This window comes from Corapipo altera, unplaced genomic scaffold (genome assembly GCF_003945725.1).
Source record: "Corapipo altera isolate COAL_440 unplaced genomic scaffold, ASM394572v1 46, whole genome shotgun sequence".
Lineage (NCBI taxonomy): Eukaryota > Metazoa > Chordata > Aves > Passeriformes > Pipridae > Corapipo > Corapipo altera.
The window spans coordinates 8,239,210-8,266,339 of NW_020884883.1; the positions used below are offsets into that span (position 1 = coordinate 8,239,210).

General features: G+C 42.1%; 1 protein-coding gene and 1 long non-coding RNA gene across 2 annotated transcripts; one reads left to right on the top strand and one right to left on the bottom strand.

Moving 5' to 3' along the window:
- Nucleotides 1–260: 260 nt before the first annotated feature.
- YWHAQ (tyrosine 3-monooxygenase/tryptophan 5-monooxygenase activation protein theta) lies at nucleotides 261–22,178 on the bottom strand. Its single transcript, XM_027641207.1, has 6 exons — nucleotides 22,020–22,178; nucleotides 20,638–21,022; nucleotides 6,246–6,369; nucleotides 3,772–3,935; nucleotides 3,308–3,403; nucleotides 261–2,145 (listed from the first exon to the last, which is right to left on the bottom strand). Exons 2-6 carry the CDS (start codon nucleotides 20,929–20,931, stop codon nucleotides 2,086–2,088), a joined length of 738 nt encoding a protein of 245 aa, XP_027497008.1. The 5' UTR covers nucleotides 20,932–21,022; nucleotides 22,020–22,178; the 3' UTR covers nucleotides 261–2,085.
- A 549-nt stretch (nucleotides 22,179–22,727) lies between these two features.
- On the top strand, nucleotides 22,728–24,762 carry LOC113946139. The gene is made up of 2 exons (XR_003527308.1): nucleotides 22,728–22,966; nucleotides 24,703–24,762. It is a non-coding gene; the product is annotated as an uncharacterized LOC113946139 (long non-coding RNA).
- Nucleotides 24,763–27,130: the final 2,368 nt, after the last annotated feature.

Consider the following 27,130-nt stretch of genomic DNA (forward strand, 5'->3'; position numbering starts at 1 on the left):
GAAAAAGCTGCTACATGTCAGTACCCAAACAGCTTTACTAGAGAATGGCAGCATTTAGGAGCTAAAAACCTTTATGAAACAAATAAAGGATCAATAAGAAATGCAGAGGGGAGGGTAAGAAATTACGAAACCAAAACACTGATTAAGAAGCATATGAGTTTATGTAGAGTCCTGCCACACAATACTTTGACAGCAATTCAAAGTGACTGCATGAAGAAAATGGAATTGATACAATTTTTTTTAAAGTAATGCATGTCAACTGAAGCACAGAATCTGAACAGTTTTATTGTAGAAACGCTCATTGTGCACACTCAAAGAATGAACAAAAACATGGAAGGTGGAAAATGTACCATCAAAAGCCTGCAAGGAGTAGTAACAAATCCTTTTTCATAATGTCATATCCTGTGTAGCCAGGACACTAATAGGAGTTAAATATTTTCAAAAACCCACCAAAATGGGAAACTAAGAGGTAGAGGTTTAGGAAAAAAACTCTTAAGTGACCTAGGGGAAAAAAGGAAAAAAAAAAAGAAAAAGCAGAGCAACATATTATTACAAAAATCTCCAAAAATGGGGGAACACAGTAACACTAAAAGCAGTCTAAGAACAACAGAAAGCATATTATCATGTGGCAGCACACAAACTAACATTCTAGAGCCAAACAAATTCCTCTGCATTACTAGATATGTAGCTGGAATACTATAATGATGTCCATCAGTGAAAAAACACAACAGGAGAACACAGAGGAGAATTTCAATAGATTACCAAAAAAAAAAAAGTGTAATTTAGATGAGGATATTTGCAAGCCATGAAAGAGTATCACGAAATTGGCTCTCTTTTCTTAGGTCATTATTAAGATAAAGCAATTTCCTCTAGTAGATTTAGTTACTAAGAAGTCCACACGTCAGGTTAACTATGAAAAGTTATCTACGATATTTTCATAATATGAGTCAATTAAGAGCTGACTTTTTAAAAGTATGCAATAAATTTGAGAGAGACATTTCCAGCACAAGATATACTTACATTTAAGTTTAGCCCTTAAGTTATTACATGGAATTGTTACAAGTCAACAGTAGGTGGTTTATAAAATGTAATTTTATTTCATGTTACTTTGCTGTTACAGAGGGCAATAACATTTTCACAAGGCTTTTTTGGGACTACAATCAATGATTAGCAACACACAATAGTGGTCCAAACTCTCTAACAATCACTGGACAAACTTGACACCTTCTCACATGTGCACAAACCTGCATGGAAAAGTACTAAATTTTATACTTGGACATGTGAACTTCAATTGGTTTTCCCATTCCAGTGTATTAAGAAATGACATGCACTTCAGTCTGCCAAAAAGCACTGCCTGTACTCCAGCAGTAACATGCTGCTTCTAATACATAGTAAAGTGAATACCAGAACTACAAAGGCAGGAGTGTAAGTGAACTTTTATTGGGAAGGGATATCAACTTAAACAGCAGCAACTGAAGATTAAGAGAAGCCCCTGTTTTCGAACACACAAGTTTCTGTATTACATGATACGGGAAGCAACTCAATTTATGATTTTCCAAACTTTAAATGCTCAACTTGATCTGGCCCAGTACTTCCATATTCCTACTGAAATGAATACACAGTAGCATGTGAAAGTCAATTATGGAAAGGAAACCCTGCAGAATAAGAAGGGAATGTGGAGAATTAAATGCTATGTGGAACACTCTTTAGTTGCAATTAACTACATTTTCATATCTTACTGTAATACAAAACACAGTCAACTGGCAGGAACTGGTTCAGATTTGTTTTTAAATACCAGGTACACTTTAGTCCGCTACATAAGTGTTTGGAAGTTACTTATGTTTATATGAAATGAAGCTATTAATACTTTTCTACAGCAGTAACCGCACACCAGGAAGGCCAGGACAAACACAAATCAAGGAATGGAGTTTTCCCAAAGCTGCAGTGTGAAAGGACTATAAATTGATTTCCATACACATGGATGGGTTTTCTTTGCTATAGGAAATCCAAGTGGAGCTATAAGGAATGGAGACGTGTAAAAAGGTTTCTTGAGAAGGAAAGGGAGAACGACGCCCCACGTGCAGTTTAGTTTTCTGCACCTTCTGCAGCATCACATTCTTCTCCTGCACTGTCTGATGTCCATAACTAGAAAGAAGAGAAAAACGATATCAGCTTTCAGAAGCACAGCTGGAATTCCAAAAAGTGACTACTGTATGGAAATGGTAATGAATTAAGACTTAAGGATCTCTACAAAGTACCAGTGCACTGGCACTGCACAGCCCTGGCTTCCAGTACTTGCTGGGAGAGAGGTAACTGGAAAGGGTCCCTGTGCACAGGGCCCAACCCGGTTAGGCCCAACCCGGTTAGGCCCAACCCGGCTAGGCCCAACCCGGCTAGGCCCAACCCGGCTAGGCCCAACCCGGCTAGGCCCAACCCGGCTAGGCCCTCAGGTAGAGGGGCAGAGCAAACTGTTCTAAACAGCTCTAGCTTTTGTGTTTAACAGCAAGCTGTGCCATCGACCCCAGGGCATTCTACAAGCCTGAACAGCAGCTTCACAGGTAACTTCCATTTCAAACACACCAGTCTGATCCTGGAAGTGTAAACTGCCATTCTGGTTATCGAAGCTAAGCACTTCATACTGCTAACAACAGACATTTCTACTGAAGGAGTGCTACAAAATAACAAATGTTGCTATATTTTTAAATACCGTGAATATCTAGAGAGGATATTCCTTGAAAAATTGTCTTTGTTTCCTATTTTAATAGAACCTAGTTGTTCCATTAGGCACTTTTCTTAAATAGTTAATCATTACAATAACATACTCAAACATCAACTGATTTTATTCTTAATACATTGAAATTTCAGTTCTTTTAAAAGAAAATCAGGACAATGAATCAAGCAAGCTACACTGGATGTACAACAAGAAAAACTTTTTGGTTTGAGGTAGTCATCAAAAAAGTTTGAGGATGAATCCCTGACAGATCATGGATTATTGTGATTTAACTCCTTGCCTCATCTTGTACATCAGGTTAGCTGAATGCCCCTTCTCCCTTCCACTGAGAAGGCCATCAAACCAGGAAGAATGTGAGCTACTCAAGCTGTTATTCCAGATTACACAGCATGAACAACATGTAAGTTGACAGCAACATTAAAACTAAGTTATGAAAAGGTATCGTAGGTAAACAGCCTGAGTCAGTGCTATGCTTTGCATCAGAGTGAAAGAAAGGCTTTGTTAATCACAAATTCAGTCTAACTAATCAAACACACGGTTACAGAACCAGATATAGCACATAAAAAGGCAACTTACTGTTAGGTTGTCTCTAAGCAACTGCATGATGAGAGTACTGTCTTTGTATGAGTCTTCGTTCAGTGTATCAAGTTCTGCAATAGCCTCATCAAATGCCTGGAATAATTAAACCATCTTTAGCCTTTCTATTAACTATCATTAAGCAAGTAGAAGCTAAACCTATCAGCAAGGTAGCTTAAAAAAAAGGGCAACATTAGAAGTTAATGACCTGAATTGCTCTATTTGAAACAAAACCATAATAAAGGCATAATAAAAGCTTGCCATGTTGCTGAAAATTTAAGTCACACTCTAAATACAGCCTGCTTGAACTCCTTTAATCCCACTAATTTTGAGCTTGGAAACCAGAAACATAAATAGATAATTTCCTGCATAAACTCTAGGAAATAATAATTCATACTGTTTTAAGCATAAACTCTCTTCTACTCTCCCTGCAGTCACATAGAAAAGAAAAAAAAGTAACTTACTGTCTTCGCCAGTGTGCAGGCAAGCTCGGGATTGTTGAGAATCTCATAATAAAATACAGAGAAGTTAAGAGCTAGACCCAAGCGAATGGGATGTGTTGGCTGCATCTCCTTCTTGCTGATATCAAATGCCTCCTGATAAGCTCCCTGTGAGTTTTCTATTGTTTCTGTAAAAGAATGACAAATATTAAGTGTTTTGGGGGGTTGTTTTTGTTTAATTTTTTTTTCCAAGATGTGACCAGGTAAAGTACTTCATTAGTAGGGGACTGAACTGCTCTTAGCAAAACACTGCACTTTATTCCAGGTAATGATTTTACACCCATTTTAAGTACAGCTGCTGAACCACAAGGAGCAAATTAAGCTACTACAGAGCAAAGGTATTCAAGAGACAGATAAACACACAGAACCTGGTAAATACAAATAATCAAGATTACTGTATTACCTCAGTGGCCTTTGATACTTCAGGTGGGAAAAAAAGCATTTGTGCATTACTTTTCCTACAGAACTCCTACTTCATTCCTTGCACATGATGGACATGCTCATGTGAGTTGGGTGTGAGAGTAGAGAAGGCTACTGTGTGTGAAGCATGACTTCTTGAGGAAGTTTGGAAGGCATGTATGGCATGTTCCTGAAAAAATGAAAGTCTGCCTCCAAAAACTGGGTGTAGAGGTCAAGACAAAAAACCCGAGGCTGTGCCCAAAATAACTGCGATAAATACCACAGAGAAAAGAGGTTACCAGGCCAGAGAGTACTGCAGGAATGCTACCTATAGCCTATTCCAAATTCACTTCCATAGACAACCAAAGGGCCAACAGCCACCCTAAACATTGTGCAGAAAGGAAGGAGACTGCAGGAAAAGAAAGCCATTGCCAGAGTTCAAAATAGAGCTCTCTGGAGGATCTAAAACTGCAGCTGCTCTAGAAAATGCTGGTAAAAGTTTGGTAAGTAAAATCTAATAAGTATTCAAAAGAGTCAAAACAGATTTGGGGTTTCCTGTATTTACACTGTAATGAGTGCTAATGAACAATTAATCTGTTGAGAACAGGTGAAAAAAGGCAAAAAACCCCTAGCAAATCCAGGAAATAAATTACCTTGTAAGTACATGAAATATATTTGAAGCTGAGAAAATAAACAGATGCTTAGAGGCAGAACATCAGAAAAGCTTAAAGTGAAACTCCTTAAAGTTTGCAAGAAGTCAAGCACAAAACGTCTGCATGGTGATATACAAGCTGTAACTTCCCAGCTGAACACCACCACCATCTGCTAGTAAGGTTATATCAATCAATCTCTCCCACTGTAAGCACCCATATCAGTGTGCATGTCATTTAAATGCAGTCACTTTAGCCAAGAAAAGCTGGTATTTCTCTGCTCAGACAAGCCCAGATTTTTAACTGTTGCTTGAGATACAAAATATAAATCAGATGAACTTTGTGAAAGCCAAAGACAGGTTTTCTATGCTACTCCATTTTGTGTGTTTTCATCTCTCAGCTTAAAAGCTCCTACAATACAAGGAGACCAATGAAGCCTTTGTTCAAGTGCTTTGCAATGCAATCAGTTTCAACTGGCCAAGCTGTGAGACCCAACCCAAGGGACAGTCCCTGCAGCGCTCCACCTGCTCCAACAATCCCTCTCCTTTGTGTCACAGCATTACTCCAGGACTAATTTTAGTTTGTTATGTAGAAACGCATCACTGCCTTATGCCATACCATGAGTTTCTAACATCACAACAGTATCTGGGCACCTTGAAAGACAGTTCTAGGAATTAATTCAATACATCCTCTGAATAGAGAATTAAATTCTACCCCAGAAGAGGCTCCTGACGTACTTACAACCACCCATGTTCTAATGCCTAGGAATGTTCCACATTCTCAGGATGCCCAGTATCAAGTGGCAATTTCCAGGCCTTTTCTGCTGGATCCAAAAGCACAAACTAAAATTACAGGGACAGTACCATCTCCATGAAAATCAGTCATTTAAGAGTGCAGCTTATGCTTTCTGGCTAGTGTACAGACCTAGTGATTTTGTTGCCTCTTTATAAATTTAGGTGACTACAATGAAGTCTGCTTCACAGTGACATGGTTAAAATTTGTAGACCAACAGGACTCCATCATGGAGTAGAAAATCTTACAGAGATCTGTTTACTCTCCCCCACCAACTGTATTTTAGCAAAGAATTACAAACAAACAACATTAAATATGTTAGCACACCTTCACCTACATTGTTTTCCAGAAGCTTTAAATAAGCATTATGGAACAACTACTCAGAAATTTCGGGTAGATGACAGAACACCAGCTAAAACTCCCTGGCATACTATGCTTAAGGTCTATTCAGTGTCACACTCTGTGTGTATGAACACTGGAGGTTTCCAGCTGAAACACAGCTAACTCAGTGAATCCAGAGTCTGTACATCTACTGTTCCTTTGCCCACAGACCAGAGTTCCTACGCTGTGAAAAACCTGAGACCACAAGGTACTTACGTTTCCTGTCATCACCACAGGCAACTTCAGCAAGGTATCGGAAGTAGTCTCCCTTCATCTTCAGGTAGAATACCTTGCTCTCTGGATTGGTTGCATTAGCTATTAAATATTTGTCCAACAGCTCCTGAAACAACAACAAAATAGACATTGACATTTCGCAAACACCATTGCAGCAAAGTTCAGTCTTCTCTCCAGGAAGTCTGAATGGACTCCATTGACTGCTACAAGGCAAAAAGGAGTTTTAAAAGCATTTTAGACAGAGGCACACTAATTTCAACAAACTGTGTAAAAGCACAAAGCTAGAGACTACATTAAGGTGAGCAATCAACCATCTGATCAGACTGCAAAAAAACGTAACAAGAAAAGGTTTACCTGGAGTACAGTTTTAGAACCAAGTTTAGTTTCAGGATATGCACTTCTCATTTCAAAAACACTTCAAATGGTAAGCTTTTACTGGAAAAATGAAATGCTATACAGAAAGTTTCAAAGATACTTATAAATAAGACTTTATTTCCACTTCACAGAAAAAAAAAAAAGGACTATTTTTTGCATAAACTGCATTTATTAGCCTTGTGTATGATAAGGAATCTCCAGTCCACCTTCCACAGAGAGTCAAAGATTCGAACCCATCCAGTCGACAGTCAGCTTCAAACTGCACCAGCTCTCTGCAAGGCTGTAAAGTAACACCTCCTCCAGCACAGCTGGGAGGCATCCCTCATATCTGCTCTGCTGCTGCCTGCAATGGGAAGAGCTACACAGTGCTCTCCAGCAGACCTTGAGCGATGCTAACATCACTTCCCTTGCTCACAGCTCTCCTACCCGATCACCAGAAGGGCAAGAAAAGGTTTACAAGCCTCCAGCAAGAGAAGGTAAGTCTCTCTCCAAAGCTGCAAGGTAAGAACTCCTAGTCCTTCCAAGGCAGGGGTGAAGGCAAAGGAGAGATGAGGTACAGGATTTTTCCCCAGCAAACAGGGTAGTTCTGGGAACTGACAAGGAGAGCAGCTTCTGGCTGACCCTGTCCCTAAACACAACTCATTACCACAACCACCCACATTCTCCAGAGTTGACAAAAGATGCAAGTTCCATTAGACTCAAGGAAACCCTGCAATATTCAGAGCAGCATCATACTAGAATTTAAGTGATAACGATCTACATTCACTTACTTGGAAAATAAAGAGGTCATAAAAGGATCAGAAAGTTTCCATAGCTTACACCTGGCTAGTTAATTATCATTTTTGCTACAGGAACATGTATCCAAATTCTTGAGGCAGTTACAAAGGAAACATTTAAGGAACTGTAAGCTTTCAGCACAAAAATCCTTAGCACTTTAATTGGCTACTACAGCACTATAGTCAAAACAAGCTAATTTCAGTCACAAGCCTACTCCCCATGCACACCACCAAACCATTACTACTTCCTTTAATAATCAGTGGGAGCAGAACAGTCCAGCTGAAAGCAGTTACTCATTCCAAGTCCACTCGAGGTGTTGGTGACTATTTTAAACTGACACTTGCAACACGGAACTTCCAGCTGGGTGAAAAAAGCATTTCTGCATCCACACTGTGTGTGTGCCATGGATGTAACACTGCACAGAGCACCCGGATAAGCTCCCCCAGAGATCCCCACGGGGGCATTAAGGAACAGTACAGAGTTACAACTACCCTTGATACCACCCTAGAGAAAATAGCGGGAGGACAAGAGGATACCCTTGGCATCTACCAAATCAGACAGACATTTTTAGGAGTTTCTGTAAGGCTATAAAAACACTGACAAAGCCTAGACACTGGCTAGTTTGGCAAAGGGCTAAGGGAGGAATTTGTGTAACAGCTTAACACAGTCAAGTAAGTATGTAAGGGCTTGGAGCAAGCATATAGAAATAGTAAAGCTCACTGGTGTTATGGAAAATGCAGCCAAAACCTTAGGTATGTTTCAAAACAAGAGTTAAGAGGTAGTAGGCAGATGGGTAATACAACCCCATACTAACACTGTTACTGTGCATGAGTCATTCCATATTAGAATGAATTATTCCCATCCTACAGGTTTTTGTAATGAAAAGAACTTCACATTTTGGCTCAGTGTTTTCCTGATGCCTTTCTCCTATGATAATGTCCATGTCAGCCACAAAAGCACAACACTACACAAACCACTTTCAAAGTCGCAGAGACAACAGTAACCTGAAGTCTAACATCAAAGTTTGATTTTACAGGAAACTGCCCAGAATGATGAAACGTGACACAAAATACAACTCTGTTTAGAAAGGCTCCTTAAATGCTTAATGTTTGAACCTCTGAAGGCCATCCTACAGCTGGGACTGTGTTAAGCAGCAGAGACATGATTTATCCGTGTGCTCAGACTAGCTATGAAAAACTATGCCACAGTGTAAGGAGCACTGACCAGACAAGCAGGAAAGATACTGTGCAGCATTCTAAACCAGGTATTTGGGAAAACCGTATCCTTCATTCATCTTTTAAATGTCAAAATGAAATTTTTAAACATATTACAACTACATTAACAAGGGAACAAACAGGCATTTTTCTTTCATGACTTCCAAAAAAAAAAAATTTATTGTAAACTTAGCACACAAAAATATTACTGATCTTACTGCAAAATTCTGTCTTTAGAGGTAACTCTAGCACTACAGTACTGTCCATAACTGATCTGACTTGGTTATGACTTAAAAATACTAAAACCTTGGAATCTGGTGTACACTGAAGAACATTTACAGGAAAGTTTTACCGTGTCCAATTTAAGCTGAACCTGAAAATTAGAACATTAATGCCCACTTTTCTTTTGTCCCAGATGGGGTAGGCCACACGCTTCTTCCAGGAACACAGAAGGATTTTGCCACGGTCCCAGCCCTACCACAAACAAGCATCACTGCAGCTTGTGTGTCAATGCACCCTGAAAGTGCTGACTTCACCAGGCAGGTCTGAAAACCACTGGTTCTGTGCAGATTTCTCAGAAACTTACACAAAAAAAGTGGATGCTGAGAGTGAACTGTAGTTTTTCAGACAGCAGAGTTGGTTATTTCCTAGGTACTCCTTACACGGAGGAGCTGAGCTGCCCAGCAGCTCCCACTCCCAGTTCATCTTGAGGGCCTCCTAATCCTTACACAACACATGGTAAGAAGGAGACCTGTGCCTCTATCAGCCAGGGTGGAACATCCTCATTCTGGACTTTACATATCCAGTTTTGGTGTTTTAAAAGCCTTAGATGGAACAAGATCTCAGTTATGAATCACACAGGTTAGAAGAGAATCCAAACAGACTTTGAGTGAAACTAATTATTTATCAGGTCAGGCTTTATCTTTCAAATCAATAATGTATTTGGTATATTTTGTGAGACATTCATCTCAGGATATCATCATCATTTCTTGGAAGGCACCTTCCTCTAACAGACAAAATGTTGGCGGGGCAGTGAGAGCAGACAGCACAATAAGCCAAATTATTTACTTTACAATATTGTGAGTCATTAGGAGGCAGGAAAACTCAACATTTCCTACATCTGTTCCCTTATCTTCCCTCACTTGGGCTTTTTTACCTTTCTATCAGACAGCAATCAGCCAGGAATCCTTATTTTAAACACCAGCTGACATTAAGTAAAATGAACGCAGGCAGCCAAAGCAATGAAGCAGACCTCAAACAATCCTGAAATTTTCATAACTTCACCTAGGGCTGAACACGTGGTGTTCACTGACCACTGCAATTAACCTTAGCCAGAAGTACTAAGTCAATATAGCTGCTCTCATCACTTCCCCATTATTTCACCTTTATGAAAAGGAAGCCCTGAAGGAGTATGTCAGCCATATGGTTACTTGAAGTGTCTGACACAGACAAAGCAGTTCCTTCATAATTATTTGTGGTGTGTGCATCCAGCCAGCCCCTCCTTACAATCCACTGCACACACCTCCCCTGCATTCATGTTCTAGTCCCACTCCACACATGCTTTCTGCTGTTTTCAGGGCAACACCTTCTTTAAAAAGCTGACATCAAAACAGAAAGTCCCATCACCCTCTCCCCATCTAAGTATATTTTAAAAGGCAAGACTGATTGTACACTACTTTCTGTACAACCATAGGGTAGGTTCAAGTGGCAGAAAAATACCACTGCTATCTGATGTGTAGTCATCTCTTCCCACATATCCTGCCACAAAAAAAAAACTCAACAGCAAAGATGAGTTCGGAAAAAAAACATCTTGAACTGACCTTTTTGCTGCCTACAGCACTTGTGCCATTTAGAATTGGGACTTCAGTAAGAAAAGCAAACACATGAGTAGAAGTCTCCTCATATATTCCAATACCACTAGCTAGTGCATTATTCTTCACATTTAAGTGTTCAATTCCAGAGGATGAACAAGAACCAGGTCAGCTCCAGAGATATCTACTCATGCCAAGTAGTTTGAGGCCAATTTTCAAAGTAAGCTAAAGGTACCATGTGCCTAGGTACTGACAGAAGTTCTCACTGTAGTAAAGTGAACCAAAATATTTACAAAGTCACCATCACTCAGATGTCAACACCTACCACATGTTTGGGTCACATCACCAGCACCAAATTATTTAATGTTATGCTATTAAAAGACTGATGTACCTTGTCATTTGCATTTCTCACCCAGTAGGGTTTATCATTTACTTTTGCTACACCAGAAGGAAAAAAGTAAATGTAAAAGCAACCATCAGAAGCAGCAGTGCTCTCCAAAAGTTTGCCCCCATAAGTATAAACTGGTTAAGATGCTGCATTGTATTTAGCAAGGAGGAGCGTGTCAATGTCCAAAATGGCTGGCATAGAAGTTTTTAAATAAAGTCTATGTTATATAAAATTTGATCTTCAAGTGAGACTGTTTTCAGCAATATCCTTGAGCCTAAGGCCCACATATCTTACTTCAAGTTGTTTAAAACACCTTATTTCAACACCACCTTTATCCTTTGGGAATACAATGTTAAAGGCTATTTTTAAAAGCAAACATCCTAACAGTCTGTGGGAAGTATTTGGTATTTGCAGGTTTTAGTAACTTTATACAGTATCTTTCACTGGACTTGAATTTACATGAGACAGAAAGCATCTATAGAAAACATAATCCAATAGTATTAAGCTTTTTTTTTTTTAACAGAAGAACAAACTAATAAATATCAATGCATATAATGTTAAAAAAATTATATTCCTCCTCACTACATAATGGAAAAAGTTCAATTGTATGAAAAAAACCCCCAGGTTGATTTTCTGCTCAGCAGCTCTTTGCTGTCCAAGTTTTCTCACACCTGCCACCAGAGAAGGTGCTGCCATTCCACAAGGTACTGATTATCACAGGCCCTACAGGAACTAGACTGAGTTTTATTGTCGTTTCCTAGATGTTCCTTCCCTTCCTGAACCAACACAGAATGTTCCCTATTTTGAGCTCTAAAGTGCTTGTTGTTTTTTTTTCCCCCTAGTTTTTTGGGGGGGGGGGGGGGGGGTTTTTTTTTTTTGGGTTTTTTATTTTGTTTTTTAAGGAGCACTGAAGGTTACCAGGAGAACAGATGTTACCTGGGTGACAGCAAGTAAACTGGCTACTTAATATTGTACCACACATTTATTGGCCAAACCCCACAGAACCAAAAAGTCACATGCAAGTGAAGAAACTATTTCAAAATAAACCTATTTTGAGACAAGGTTCCTTAAAAATAATGCACATACACAGAGTGTATGTCAACACTTCTTTCAGCAAGTTAACTCACCACCCTTAACATGGATTCAATATCAGAGTCTCATCTAAATGAGCAGCTTGCATCCCACAGGCACACTATGTGAAGTGTGTGACGCTCCACAAATTCAGCCAGGGCTGCAGACACAAAATACCTGGAAACATCATTCAGTCTCAAGTATTTCTGAGGGTCCATCCAGACCCAGTATGAGAAAAAAACATCTACAAGCAGTATACAGAGAAATGGTTTCCACCCTAACTGCAGTCAAAAGGCAAAGATTAAAGTTGGTGAGGCACCTCAGACCAACATATTCCCTCGATATAACTTAAACGTGAATTTAAACATATCAAATGTTCTGAAGTGTCTGACAGCACAGATGATCCGTGTGGGCTCAGACCTTTCAATAAAGCTTCTACTCACAAATGACTGCCTGTTTTAATCGTCTAGCAAATTGGTATTTAAGACTTCTTGACTATTTCAAGTATAATCAGTCATTCCAAAGTCCACAGTATGACTCACCGCAGCCTAGGTGTGTTTTAACATTCAGCAGTTGTTTTCTTGACAGGAAAGGGAGAGTCCCCTGCTGCAACTGTAAGATCACTTTACTTTCAACAGTGTAATTTCAGCGGAACTAAGTTCTTCATCCTTCAGGATTCAAGCTCTGTGCATCAACTCCTTTTGGGAGAACATTAAGTAATTTTCATACAGACCTCTTAAGACTAATAGTGTGTCAGTTTATGTATTGAGGAAAATATGTGTGCACCTTCCCAGCAATGGCACGGCCTTAAGCTGACCCAACAAAGCACAGCTGAAAGCAGAGACAAACGCACCTGACATGGAACCGGAGAGGGTGACCTAATTCATCTTTTCCATTTGGTTTTGTGTCTTTGTCTACACAGTTTTAAAAACTGGCAGTCAATACTCAGGACTGGCCCTGAATGAAGTATCTGGAATCCCACTTAACAAAGGCACTGGAAGCCTGAGCTGTAGCATGTCTGCCCATGCTATTCCCACCTGGGTCTGAGATTAATTTAATCCAGAATTTATATTCACTGCTTACATTTCTCTTAAAACAAGAAGTTAGAAAGTTCTGTGGTCCCCAGAGAACTATGTAAGCCAGGAACTAGAAATGTGTGGAAATGCAAGTTCTTCTTTCTATAGATTTTCAGATAAAATGAACAATCCAGTGAAAGTCAAACAATTATTCAAGTTTCTAAGGAAGAGCCTAAAGTTTTCCAGTTTTCATTAAGTAATGGCCATACAAAAGCCTACAGGAAAACTTTCTTGGTATCTGATAGATTTCTCTCAAATTGATTCTAACATTCTCTTATGATTGCATTTCTCATACTTCTAATTCCTCAAAATACTTCAAGTGTTCTTTTCCTCTTATAGGTATTATAGACATGAAAATTTTCCCTTCAGAATCCTGACCACCTAAAAGCTTCTTCCACCATCCTCCATTTGTGATCTTCCATAATATGACAGACAGCAAAGTCTAAATTCTCATTTAAAAATACTTCTATGCTTTGCAGCTACAGAAGTCCAAAGGTATAAATGATTAAATGACTGACTGAGGTATATCTAGACTAACAATACTCAAAATGAACAACAGCACGCAGAAGTTATGTGGGCTTAAGGTATGTTGCCCTTATGCAAAGTACTGATTTTTTAAACTATTCTTTCATATAATAAACAAACTCTGAAGACCCTAAATTTTTTACTTGCTTCAGCTCTGCTCTCTGGGAGCCCTTGATCAGAGGCTTGGGATCACTGAAATTCAAAATGATAATCAAGAGATGCACTTTCTTCCCATCACTTAGGGCAGCTGGAAGAGCCTTTTGCACTGTCCAACTTCACCTCAAAGGAAACCCAGCAATATGTTATTTCATTCAGTCTATTAGGAGTGTACCAGTATTTCGTTATTCCCCAAACGAGACAACCTACAACAATGAAGTCTAACCTTTAGCTAAGAACAACTAGAAGCCAACATTTAAGATAACCTGGTTACAACAATTTCTCACAGCAAGTGGGCCTTGACTTTTTGCTAAGGCCCTGCTACTACTTTTATTAAAAACAATTTCTGCTTATGAGAATTTTGCAAAATGAATTCAAGAAGAACAAAACTTCCTGAAGAAGTCTTATCCTGAAGAAGTCAGGTAAGAGTGTACATGGTGTATTTAGAAAACTTCTTACCAGAGCAAATGGAAATTTTTCTGTTTTCAGAGCCTAACAGGACTCCTATATCCAACTACTTCAGTAAATGGATCATACACATTAAAGGACAGAATAAAGAGTAACAGAGCAAGTAATAAACCTTTATCAACGTTAGAAACCAGTAAATCATACCCTTGATCCCTTTAACAAATTTTAAGAAAGGCATGAGCAAAATTGTGCTTAATTCAGGACTTCCAGTTCCTAGGTCTTTACATCTGATGTTCTAGTGGGTGCACAGACCACAGGACGTGAAACTCTGCACTTAAATTATTTTTACTGCTTCCTGTAAGTGCCCAGCTCACACAAACTGGGCACTGGTACATATTCAGATATACAGGATGAATTAGCAAATGACAAGCTTACAAATCAGCAGTGTGCTCGGCTGAAGTACTCTGATGTTGGTTCCAGCTTCCTGGGAAGCAGAAACGATAAGGAGAAACTTGTAAACACCTGTCCAATGAACTTAGTGGAGCTATTCTGATTAAGTGCCACAAATGCAGTGCTCAAGAATAGTCTTACTTACCTTACCTGTTCAGTGACAAAATTAGGTTCAAGTTTATTGAAAAGTACAAAAGCACTTAAACACAACACATAACATCTAGGGGCAATAGACCATCATTCTCAAAGACCAGGAGCATAAAACAAATATAAAAAACTGATTAATTAAGCATACACCTTCACCTACCATTCTTACAAAGTTCATCTATGCACTTTTACCAGCCTTCCCCCTGCCATTTTCCTCACTACCTGCTTCTGAAAATCAGGCATCCCCCATTACTGAAAACAGAACATCAAGCTGTGTCTGTACAGAAACTGGTACAATCTGCTGCTTTAATAACATGCTAAACAATCCCAGTTTGTTCCATCATAAAGAAATCAATTGCTAATAACATTCAAGCTTGAGTGTGTTCTTTCCTCATCAAGTTCTCTCTGATATACAGCCTTCTATGTTTTACTTCAAAAAGGCACCTACCAGATTAGCATCTAAGGTAGCAGCAATGCCTGTGAGACAACTGCCTAGCAGGTAAGCATGAGTGATTCACAAAATCTGTTAAGAGGTTCACTGCATTAGCAGAAAAACAGAATTTGTGGTTTTGTTGTTCACCTAGTGAGCACATCCTAGTTTCTCAAGGCCACTAAACCAGCAAATGTCCTCCAAGAAATTTAATAATTCTGGATAGCATACAGCTGCAGGGGGAGGGGCAGTAAGCAATGACTGCATGGGATGGAGGCCTCAGCTACCATCAGAATTCCTTGAACTATTTTTAGCTGAACTCTTAACAATTTTGAGTTTGTTCAAGAACCTCAGTGCATTCTAGGCTTTGTTTCTGTAAGCATCAGTCCTTTCTTAGGATTCCATTTTCCTCACACAAAAGTAAGTACTCCGCAGCAGATTCTACTGAAGGACAATGTAAGACAAGGTCCGAGTATGAATAAGCCAAGTTCAGATCATGAATTTCAGTTTTAAGCATATTAAGTTAGAAAAGATTCACTCATTAAAGTTCCACAATTCTTATCACAAATGTGTTGATGGTTGCTAGAAGCTGTGCTGAGAACACTAAGGAAAATCAGCTGCCTCTCCACAGATCAAAAAGATGATTTATTCCCAATCAAACATTCCCTTTACATTTACTCCACAATTCTAGATTTGCCAAGAAGTAATGTTCCCATCCTAAGGTCTGACTTTCACGTAGTGGCCAGTCCTTTTAATCAGTCACTCAAAAAGGATGAGTCCAAAGCAGTTACTTTTTTACCTTTCGTAAGTTAAAACAACACCAAAAACACTGTCCCAACCACGACTGGGACAACTAAGTCCAAAAGTAGTATTAAGTGATTAGCATGCCTGACCTTCAAAATAAAACTGCATCCTACACAGTTCCCCGTATCAAAAGACTGTATGTAATATCCTTTGACTCAGTTTCACCTCTACAACACCATACATTTCTGTACAAAGTCTGTCTGTTCACTGAAAATAGGAAGGCAGAGACAAAGGATTCCCAAGACATGAAACTCTGGTAAATTGTTCATATAGCGGCACCAATGTGATACCTGCCAAACCTGTCAAATTTCTGCACGTGTAATATAACAATAAAGATCTCACTTTTCCATAAGCCAAAGGACACAGTAGGGAAAAAGGAAACAGTCAAAGCTTATTCATTATCAGACATCAGATATTTTAGCTGACACGAGGAACCTATTTGCTGCTGCAAGAATATACCAACTTCATTTTCAATGAAGCCATGAACTTGTGCTGTTGAAAAAAACCTGCTTTGACCATTACTTTTCAGTATAGAGATTTTTGGGTTTTGTGATTAAATTTAGATCTACAAAATGGATAATAATCAGAAGAGGACATAAGATTTTTTTTTTTACTCATTCTTATTAGCTTTTATTTTTTCTCAATTATGCAAAGCAGTAGTAGGAACAACATTGCAACCTTGGGGGGGAGGGAGGGAGGGAGGAAGGAAAGCAGAACTGGTAAGAGCAACACACTAATACATGCTTTCAACAATTAACACTGCAATCTCACAGAAAATCATTTACAAGCAACCTCTCAGCCTTAAGACAGTAAAAACTGAGATAATATACACCTTATAGCTCAAGACTATTTCACTGCAGGCACTCCCACAGGGTGCTGAAAAGAATCAATAGCACAAGCAATGTTTCTGTTCCTTCACTTGTAAAAGTTCACAATGCCCTTGCTCACTTCTAAAGAAACTGGCCAACATGGCCCTGATACAGTGCAATGTATAAATGTGTACAGAGGTCACTGTAAAACAGATGTCTGGAAACAACTGAAAAACACACAAAAACTTAACTTTTCTACACAAAAATTGAAAAGAATCTTAAACACTGAAGTTTCAGCCAGAGACAACAGAAGCAAGTAACCATCGAGATACCGCTGTGTCCAAGCCCTCATGATTTTGGCTGTTGCATCTTCATCAAGTTTTAAACTGTGGCCAAGCAGTTATCAAATCTCATCTCTGTTGCTCTATAAAGAGATCCAACACATCAGGACTTAGATACTGAACACATGCAGAGCACTACCAAATACAGGTGGAAAAACCCTCAATCTGCAAGTGAAGAGCATCTCCAGGTAAGGGCTGGTGCCCTCCCTTCCTTACACTACTTCTCTCTAAAGAACAAAGAAGCTTGAATGCAAGGGGAATGATCTCCATGCAAAGTGACTGAGGCTCTCAGAAAATACACCAGTTTAATCTGCTTCCCCAGAAAGGTTCCAATTCAAAAGTTACCCTTTTTTAAAATCTAATGTCACTAGACCACAGAGTGCATACAATAAAGTAGGTCTTATATTGAACCTTCCATCTTCAAAGTTTCCCATGGGATTTCACTAATTATGTGAAAGTTGCTGCCGGATCCACCCCTTCTACTTTATCTAGTATCTGTCTTGAAATCACTCAAGAGGGTAGAAACATGAACTTTGTGCTCAGAGGGTATATGAAACAATATAGTTCAACTTTACCCTGAAAAAATGAAGTTGCCAACCTGTTTCTTTACTCGACAAGACAGTTTCAAGAACAGTTTAACTATGAATCATAAGGGATGATTCAATATTCTCTATATTACCAAATAATTAGTCAATCAATACAGAGACTTGAATAAAACCTCTTCATGTACCTTTCAAATAAAATACTTGTGCAAGTTGTTTGTCAGTCATACCACTTCCCCATTAAAGAGCTACTCTCACCTGAAAGACCAGTCATGAAATTAACAGTTAAAAAGCATTCGGTAACACCTACTCCTACTTGCAAGATAGGCAGTTACAGAATGACAGTTAAATAACTGGTAAAAGTTTTATTTTTATACATCTATCTATATATAAATATCTCAACACAATTTTGAGTGTTTGTATTCTAGTGTTGATAAATTTAAGTTCTTTATCAAAACATGTCCTAAAACAATGCCTTACCTAACTGGTTTGAGGCATTTTCTACAGGAAAAAAAACTAACTACAGTTTCACCATTTCTGCCTTTTTAGTAAAAAAATAGCAGTATTTTTAATGCTAGCACAAGTATTTCTAAATGAAGATCTAGAAACATGCTATACCAGTAATAAAAAAAAGCCTTTTGAAAAAACTGTTAGTAGTATGACTAACAGCAGTCACACTCCACCCAACACACCCACCCCTTCTAAATCTAAATACTCCAGATGACAAGCAACCTTTCCATACTACTTGCCAGCAGTTGTTTCAGTTTAGCCACCTTCCTAGAATTAAAAAAGCATCTCAGATTCAACTTAAGAGATCTGAAAAAGCTACAAGCACTTACCACAGCATTAGTACAGAAGACATTATCATTCAAAGAAGGAGGAGCCAAAACCATTTTTTGTCTCAGTTATAGGAAACCCATCCTGCTCATGAGTTCCAACCTCTCGGATGCTGACTCATGGATCATAGGAGTGGTAGATACAAGAGGAAAGGGAGGGAACCAGAACAGAACATAACTGCACATGGCCCTCAAAGAAAGAGTAAAAAAGGGAAGGCTTGCAGTAGATAGTTGACATCTACCAAAGAAGGCACACCTCTGCAGCAGGACAGGACAGGACAGGAAAAGCATGCTCAGCTGTAGGTTTCAGTCTTCACTACTTCCTGCAGCCTTCCATGCTGGAAGGGGAGAGCTGCCAACCAGGCCATTGCTGAGAACAGAGAAAGACTAGAACACAGTGAAAAATTCATCTAGCACAGGAAGAGCTTGCTTTCCCTACATCAGAGGTTTGCATCAGCATGGCTACCAGGATACCTACTGGCCACCACTGGATGTGGGTGGAATAATTTTGGTATAGACACTGTGTGAAGTGGTTCACGGCCTCTCCCTATGGAAGCACGAGCCCCTCGTCAAGACAGCACAGCAACCAGTAGATTTATGCATCACCTTCTCTTAGCAACTAGGAACTAGAAGGACAAAGGGAGATTAAGAAGTCTGAGGAGTGAGGTTTATGTGGAGGTACCAAGAAGTTAGTTCTCAAGTGGGGCACTGAGTAGAAGAGAGCAAGAAGGGTGACAACCACACAAATGCTGCCAATTCATCACACACGTACTAGTGAAACTCTTGTCACAGGAAACAGGAACCCTACACAAGTCACATGATTTTCACAAAGGCGAAAGTTTTACAATTTAACTACACCTGTAACTGCAGAAACAGCTCCTTTGGAAAGCGTGGACTCTTAAATATGTTAAGGAATCAACTGATTCATAAAGCTAACAAATTTCAAAATTATTTTCAAGAAAAGGTAACTCAGTTTGACTGATTTAGGAAAAAAGAAAGAACAAACCTAGGTGGCAGCATACAAGGAAGCATACAGGTATTTTCAGCATAATCCAAAGAAGTATTCACTTGTACATGAGCCAGAACACTTAATCAAGAAGCAAATTCAGTTACTTCCAAACCAGTCACCTTTCAATTCATGTCTCCTAAACCAATCTAGGACAAATTTACCTCAAAGTTGTTTATTTCCTTATAGACTTGCTTCTTCCTATTCTCACATTAGCAATACTAGACACCAAAAAAAAAAAAGTAACTAAGAGGAGCAAATAAACCATTGAAGATTATCTGCCACACAATTACTATTGCATCACACACATGCAGCTTCCTGCAGCCATAACTCCCAGGTCATGTAGAACAGGGTCCAGCAGCCTCCACACTGATGACACACGTCTCTTGAGCTCCCACTACAGTGCAGTACAGTTTTCCTATCAAGAGCATCTAGAATTCTGCTTGCACAGAAATATATTTCTGGGCTTTGATACTAGCTTGACAGCTCAAGCATGTCCTTACACATTAGTTTTACATTATTCCAAAATTACTGCAAATTCATCTTAAAGATACTCCTGAGAAATCAGCTTGAATCTAACGAAGCCAATTTCTACATGTCTCTCTTTCCCATCTTCAATACAGGTGTCTCACTTTATAAAACCATACTTTATGTTAAAAATGCCTCAAAATGTCTCTTAAGGACCCCTTGAGAGTATTTTTCCTCATAAGAAGTAAACGAAATGCACACACAGTTTAAATGCTTTCTGCAATTTATTAGCTCTGATGTGAATAAAGGGGTTTTCACATTTTCATTTCAGCTTATCTTACCAATTGACAAGCTTACTAACCACAGCACAGACAGGCACAAGGCTAAGTTCTTTGTTACCTCTGCAACCAGCTGGTGAAATACTGCATATGGATCGCTCCATTCATAGATGTACCTCACAGACACTCAAAATTGAGTATCTCAAATACCTCTACATATACAGGGCCCATAGCATAGTGCAGATGACCATCCTCATCATGGTGACCCACATATGGTTGTGAAAGTTACTGCACTGACTTCCCTCACCTCAGTGTAACACTTTGCATGATATGCCCCAGCCAAGCCCCCAGTCCTTCCCCAAGTACAGCAGCACCCATAAATACTGCACTTCTTTCTCTTAAACAACACAGAAGAAAAAAAATAAACAACAAAGAATAAAAAAAAATAAAGTCCCCACTTACCAGCACCGTGGTGCAGATGGACCTGAGCTCAGACTCCACCTTCTCCCGATAGTCCTTGATAAGCTGCATCTTCTTGTCGCTGGTGTCTGTCTTCTGCTCGATGCTGGAGATGACCCTCCAGGCCGAGCGCCGACCCCCCACCACGTTCTTGTAGGCCACGGAGAGCAGGTTGCGCTCCTCGTTGGACAGCTCGGCGCCCTGCTCCGTTACCGCCTTCATGCAGGTGGCCATGTCGTCGTAGCGCTCGGCTTGCTCAGCCAGCTTGGCTTTCTGGATCAACTCGGTCTTATCCATGGTGGCTGGCAATGGGACAAGAGCAGTGTGGTAGCAGGAGCAGGAGAAGCTGGGGATGTCACACTACCAACACGACAACGCGCCTCAAAACCTGGCAGAAGAAGACAGTAACCATCATGCCGGGAAGAAATACCACCGAACAAGATCCTGCGGCACCCCTCGCAAACAAAAAAAACCGAGGATCACTTCGAGCCTTGCCTCCCCTTCCCCATCTACAGGTGCTTCTCCTGGAGACATGGGCTGCAGCATCCAGTCCTTCCACGCAGGGCTACAGGGAGCGGCATTGGTCCCAAGCGTCCACCCCTCGGGAAACCACGACCTAGAAACCCAGCCGGGGAAGGCACGCTCGGTGCCAGCCAAGGGACGGCAGCCTGCCGACCAGGCACTAGAAACAGCTGGTTTTCCATCAGAAACTCCTCACCCCGCTTTCCCTCCCGGCCTCACGTGAGCACATTAAGATGCTGCCGAACAGGGACTCGTCACCACCCAGCCCGGGGCCCACCGCCCAAATCCCTGCCCCCGTGTGCCACCAGCGCCGCGGGCGAGCGCCGGAGCCGGGCAGACAAGAACGCCGGCACTGGCGGGAAAAACATACATAATAAAAGCAGCGAGACGCGCTCGTCCCCGGGAGAGCACGGCAGGGGTTAAACCACCTCGGGACCCGCCTCCCTCGGGGCGAGCGAGGCTGGGGCGGGGGCCCGGGACGCTTCGCCTCTCCCCGGCGGGGCGCGGCGGGCCCGGGCCTCCCGCCTGCCCCAGCAGCCGCAGCGGCGACCCCGGCCCGGTGGGCGCCCCGCGCAGCCGGCGGGGAGCACGGCAGCTCCCGGTGGGCGGCAGCGGGTACGGCTGCGGCCCCAGCAGCCACGTCCCAAGGGCCGGTGGGGGGAGCGAGGGCGGCCGGCGGAGCCTCCGCGGCGGCGGGGCGGGAAGAGGAAGAGGCGGCGGGTGCGAAATGGCGGCGCTGGCTGCGCCTCCCGCTCCCCGGGGCCGCCGAGCGCTCCACGCCGCGATCACAAAATGGAGGACACGGGCGGGAGGAGGCGGCGGAGCGGGGCCCATCCCGCCGGCGACCGCGGCGCCGCGCTCACCTGTGTCGGCCGGGCTGTGGGGCCGGGCCGCGCCCGGTCGGTGCCGCGCTCGGGGCTGTGGCGGAGAGAAAGAACCGCTCTCGTCTCGGCCGAGCCAGCGCTGAAGGGCGTTGGCGCGCGCACCGACCCGCTGCGCGGCCCGCGCCCACGCGGCCAATCGCGGCCCGGCCTGGGCGCCCGGCCCCGCCCCGCGCACCCCGCCGGCCAATGGGAGCGGAGCGCGCCGCCGCGGGGGCGAGCGCGGGCAGGGCGCGAGCGCGGCCGGGCCCGTGGGCTGCGGCTGGGGCCACGGGGTTTCCTCCAATGAGATCCAGGGTGGCGTGACGTCACTGTCGCCATGGTGACACCGCTACAACCCCCTCCCCCTCCCCGCGCCCTCCCCCGCCGCTCCCCCCGGCACCGGGAATGGGAACGGGAACGGGGGAGGTGGCGGGAGGGGGAACGGAGCTCCCAGGGGGAGGCCCAGGCCGAGGCAGTGCCCGCGCGGCGTGGGGGGGAGGGAGGGGAGGGCTGCCAGGCGGTGCCCGTACCCCGGCGGCCGCTGTTCCGCCCGCGGCGGCCGCGCCCTCGGGCCGGCGCTCCCGCAGAGCCCGGGGCGGGAGCTCCCGCAGGAGCGGGCGGCGAGCTCCGCCCTGCCCCGCTGCCCCTGCGGCGGCTCGGGCGGGGCACAACTGGGAGTGGCCCCGAGGCCCTTTCGGTGCCGGGCCGGGCAAAGTCCGGGCGCTGCCGCCGCCGGGGGCCGAGGGAGTGGCGGGGTCCGTACAGACACTGCGGGGCTTCGTATCCCCGAGTTCGTGTTCCCGAGGCGCCAAGCAGAGGGAGGCAGCATTTCCTATAATCAGCTACCAGTGGATTTGCTTGTTTTCCTCCTCTGGATTCCACCTTAATTCTCAAGAGGTCAGAGCGTGCTATGACATACAATAGCAGCATGTTACCTATGGATAAAAGTGAGGCGCCTATTGCCATATGTGTGTCCAAAACGCTGGCCTAGTGCACGCATGACTTTGTGTGCATTCACACAGCCCAAGCCCCAGAGGATGTGTAAGGGCACCGTGGGTTTGTGCTGTTTGTCCTGACACGTAGATTCCAGGCGTGGATCAAACGCATCTGGTGTATCAGGACTCAGGCGAGTTCAGGTTCACCAGTGTTTGTGCAGAACCGACTCTGTGTGAAGTGATGAGATTTCTCACCTTTGGTTTCAGCATCACCAAATATAGTCACGCTGAGGAACTTCAGCATCCAGATGGGATGATGAATTCTCTGAATCAACCTCAGGATGTTACTGTCTCAACTCATAAAGGTCTTGGGCAGTGTTTGGGCTAGGAGTGAGACTATGTACGTAGAAATTTGATCTATGCCGTGAACAAGCTACCCTTTGTCATTTGAGTTTGGGAAGCATTAACTCCTTTATCAAAAAAAACAACTACTGATAGCACCCTTTAATGAAACTCTTTCAGAAACTGCTAAGGAAATGTATTACTTTCCCCCAGAAGTTACCTCTTGGCAACTTGCTACAGTTTTAGGTAGCCAGTTTATTCTTCCTTGTCAGTAGGATACACTCTTATTTTCACCAGTCTCTAAAAATTATTTTCATTTACATGAAGCAAAGACCAAAATTGACCAATTGTGCAACAACACCTTTCTTGATTAACATCATGTCTCCATCAGAGATAAAACTAACCATTCCACCTACAAGGCACGGGTGATCATGTTTTATTTGAAGAAAGAGTCGAATCTAATTGAGGCTGCTTCCTTCAACTGATTGCCCTCAGGAAAGGGGAAGATACTATGAACTAGCCTCATAACATTTAATTCCCGTCTCTCCCACCTACTTAGAGGTGGGAGAAATGGAGAACTATCTTGAAAGTTGGGAAGTGCTGAGCAGAGCAGTCTGTGTGCACAGAGCTGTGTGGTAGATCCAGGCTTAACCACTCGCATGATGCAGAGTCTGATACATGTGTGCAGAGCAGCTGTGTGGCCTGCGTGTGTCTGGCTTCAGACCCCCTGGGTGCTGCTTGCTTTTCAGGCTTGGGTCCTATGGGCTTATGCGCTGTAACACTGCACTACAATATGATTTCTAATCACATAGCCAAAAGCTTGTTTTCCCAGAAGAACCCTATTGCTAAGTGGGAATTATGTTCTTTGGGGAGCTTTTACGAGAGGGGGCTTGAAGAATTTGTTGTGTTTAGTTTAGCAAAATGAATGTTTAAAAGAAGATTTGATGTTGTCTCAAACGGAGAATAAATGGCATGGATATAGAATTGTTGTTTAAATGGAAGACAAATGTGTGTAATATGGACATTAATGAACTCGGATTGTGAATTAGAATATGTGGAATTTTCAGAGCTATGAAGCCGTGAGACAGTTTCTCTGTGCTGAGGGCAGGAAGCCCATCCACTTTGAAAGCTGAGCCCAATCAATTTATAAAAGTGTTTATGAGATAGAGTTGCCTGAGACAGCAGAAGATGAAACTCCAGAAGCTTTCCAATTCTGTGTTTATTTTACTGCTTATTCCATGTATACTGTAATGTACAGCTTACTGCATAACATTATCCTTCATTGAATTTTTAAAAAATTAATTTCCTTTAGAGCATTTCAGGAGTGCTATCATCTTACTGACTGTTAATGACTTTACCCTTGTCACCACTATGAAATGGTTGGCATTATCTTGTCTTGTGTCCAGGAAATGAAAAATATCAACACTTCTGGTTACCTATGTGAAGAAATATAAGACCTTAATTTCTCAAGAGGTAAATAAATACTAAATCAAAGACCTTCATTTCTAGAGTGGTAAATGTTTTTTGTTACTCTGCACATACTGAAAGTTCACCTCCCACTGACTTCAGATGCACCTATTCACATTCAGCATCTTAGTAGCTCATACCACAAATTACTCAACTGGGGTGTGGGAGAAAAATGGAGACTATATATAATGCAAATTCCTCAGACTTACACGTAAACTTTATGACAGAGTTAGAATATAGTTTTCTAGAGGCTCTTTTATTTGCTGTAAGACTCTTCTTTCTTTTTCCCAGAAGAATCAGCTCCGTCCATCACATGCTTTTCATCTCTCTAGCAAAGGAGCTCGAGATGGTACCGACAGCAGCTTCTTTCCCTACTGTCTGTGCAACAGGTGACAGTGGCATCTCACAAAGCAAACATATAACACTTTGAAATAAGGTAAACACACAAATGAAGACCCCCCAAAAGCAGATTTCTGTCATGGGATTTACCCAACCTGTTACTGAACAACAGTATGAGTGAGCTCTTTGGACATGCAGCATACTCCTGTACTATTCAAAATAGCCCTGTCGTGGGTAGCAGCAGAAAAACTTACTCATTTTGTGTCCTGCCTTGAGTGGGATGGAGATTCTTTACAACTAGTCTCGTGCCTGTTCACTTAATGGTGAGAGAACATATTTCATGTTTATTAAGGCCCTGTGGTTAAGGACTTTTCTCTTTGGCTTTTCTCTTTTCTCTTTGGCTCCCATGCTAGTTCCTGCCATCTTTACCTTATTATCAGCCCCCTAATTTACATTGCTATCCCATCTCCTCCCCTTCTGATTCCTGCCTTCTGCTCAGCTCCTGCCCATATGCTCCCCATCATGTTCTCCTGCTGTCATTCCTTCTCTGTCTGTACCCTCTGTCCTTCTTTTGTTGTTCCAACTTCTAGTAAAGCTTCTAGGCTTCCTAAGAAGATGGCTTGCTTAGGAGGACTGGACATTTAGCAGTCTTATGTGAGAACCAGAGTCTTAAGAAAATTCTCCAGGCAAATTTTAAGAAGTCATCTGAGGATACTAAAATTGAGTTTTCTTATTACATTTTCCATATTTGGATAGTTTTCCATGAAACTGGGAAAACACTTAACTTCCAGCTGGCCAACTGAGTTGAAAGGCACTACTTTGGTAGTTGTAGGTGTTGGAATTCTTTGATAAAGTGGTAATAAAGTGTGTTAGCCTGGAAAAAAAAATGGAATTGCCTTTGATTTTCTCTGTGAGAAACAGCTAAACTGTTCTAGCTGAAACATGAAAAACATTCTAAGTGTGTTCATATAGACTGATCTATAGTTTAGCCTTTAGAGAGGAGCTAAACCAATGGTCATGATTTTTCTAGATAAAACTTAAATTTACTTAAATTTGTTTCTCTCTCACTTGGTTGGGGGACTTAGGAATGAAAGGATAAGAAAATCTTTTGTTACACTTGTATTTTATGCTGATATTGTAAAGATGCTAGAGGGTGGCTTGAATGCTCCTGTATCAAAAATGGAAAGTCACCCGTGTCAGAGGCTAAAGCATCATCATTGTCCAGTTAAGTGACAGATAAATGCAAGTGAGTGGGATCTAAGCTCTTTAAACACTATTCTGATTCCGTATTGTATCTGTACTGTGCTTTGAGAAGGCCACAGAACTTCTTGAATTTTTGAAAGTACTTGCATGGCTTGTTCATTACTGGGATAAACTTACTGCTTCAGGGAGGACAAGCCTCCGAAGATGTTGATGAACGTGTGGCTAATGGTGGGTGCTGTTTTATGCAAATAGTTTTCTTCTGCTGGGAGAAGAGGAATCAAGGAATACTTGGGTGGTACCAAACCTCAGTTTTGCTGCTGTGTGCCATTTGTCTGGTTTAACTGGCTGCAGGACAAGTATATCACCATGCTGGGAGTAGCTTGGTCTTTGCTGGTAGAGGATGATACTGATCCATATTGGTATCTGCTGCAGGGTAAACGCTGCTGTAGTCTGATATGCTGAAGCAGCTACTGATCATGGCTGATAGTAGAGTCTCAACCTGACACTTTTTCTTCCCTCCTACCATGATAGCAGTTGATGTTGTAGTCCACTCCTTTTTCTGGGGGTGCAATATATATCACTGTATTGAACGTGACAGGGTTTCTCTGCATCCTTTCTGTGGATGTGGTACTGAAAAGTGGAATAGGCTCTGGGGAGCAGAGTCAAACCTGTTACCTGGGTGAGCAATCTCCCTTCTTCAGAGAGCTGTCCTTTCCTCCTGGTGGCCTGTGAGGGAGGGAGGATGCTGGCTAAACAGAACCATTCCCTTTTTCGTTCTGTTGGTACAAAAAATTACAAGTTTGTCAGTTCTGGTCCTAAGCAGGT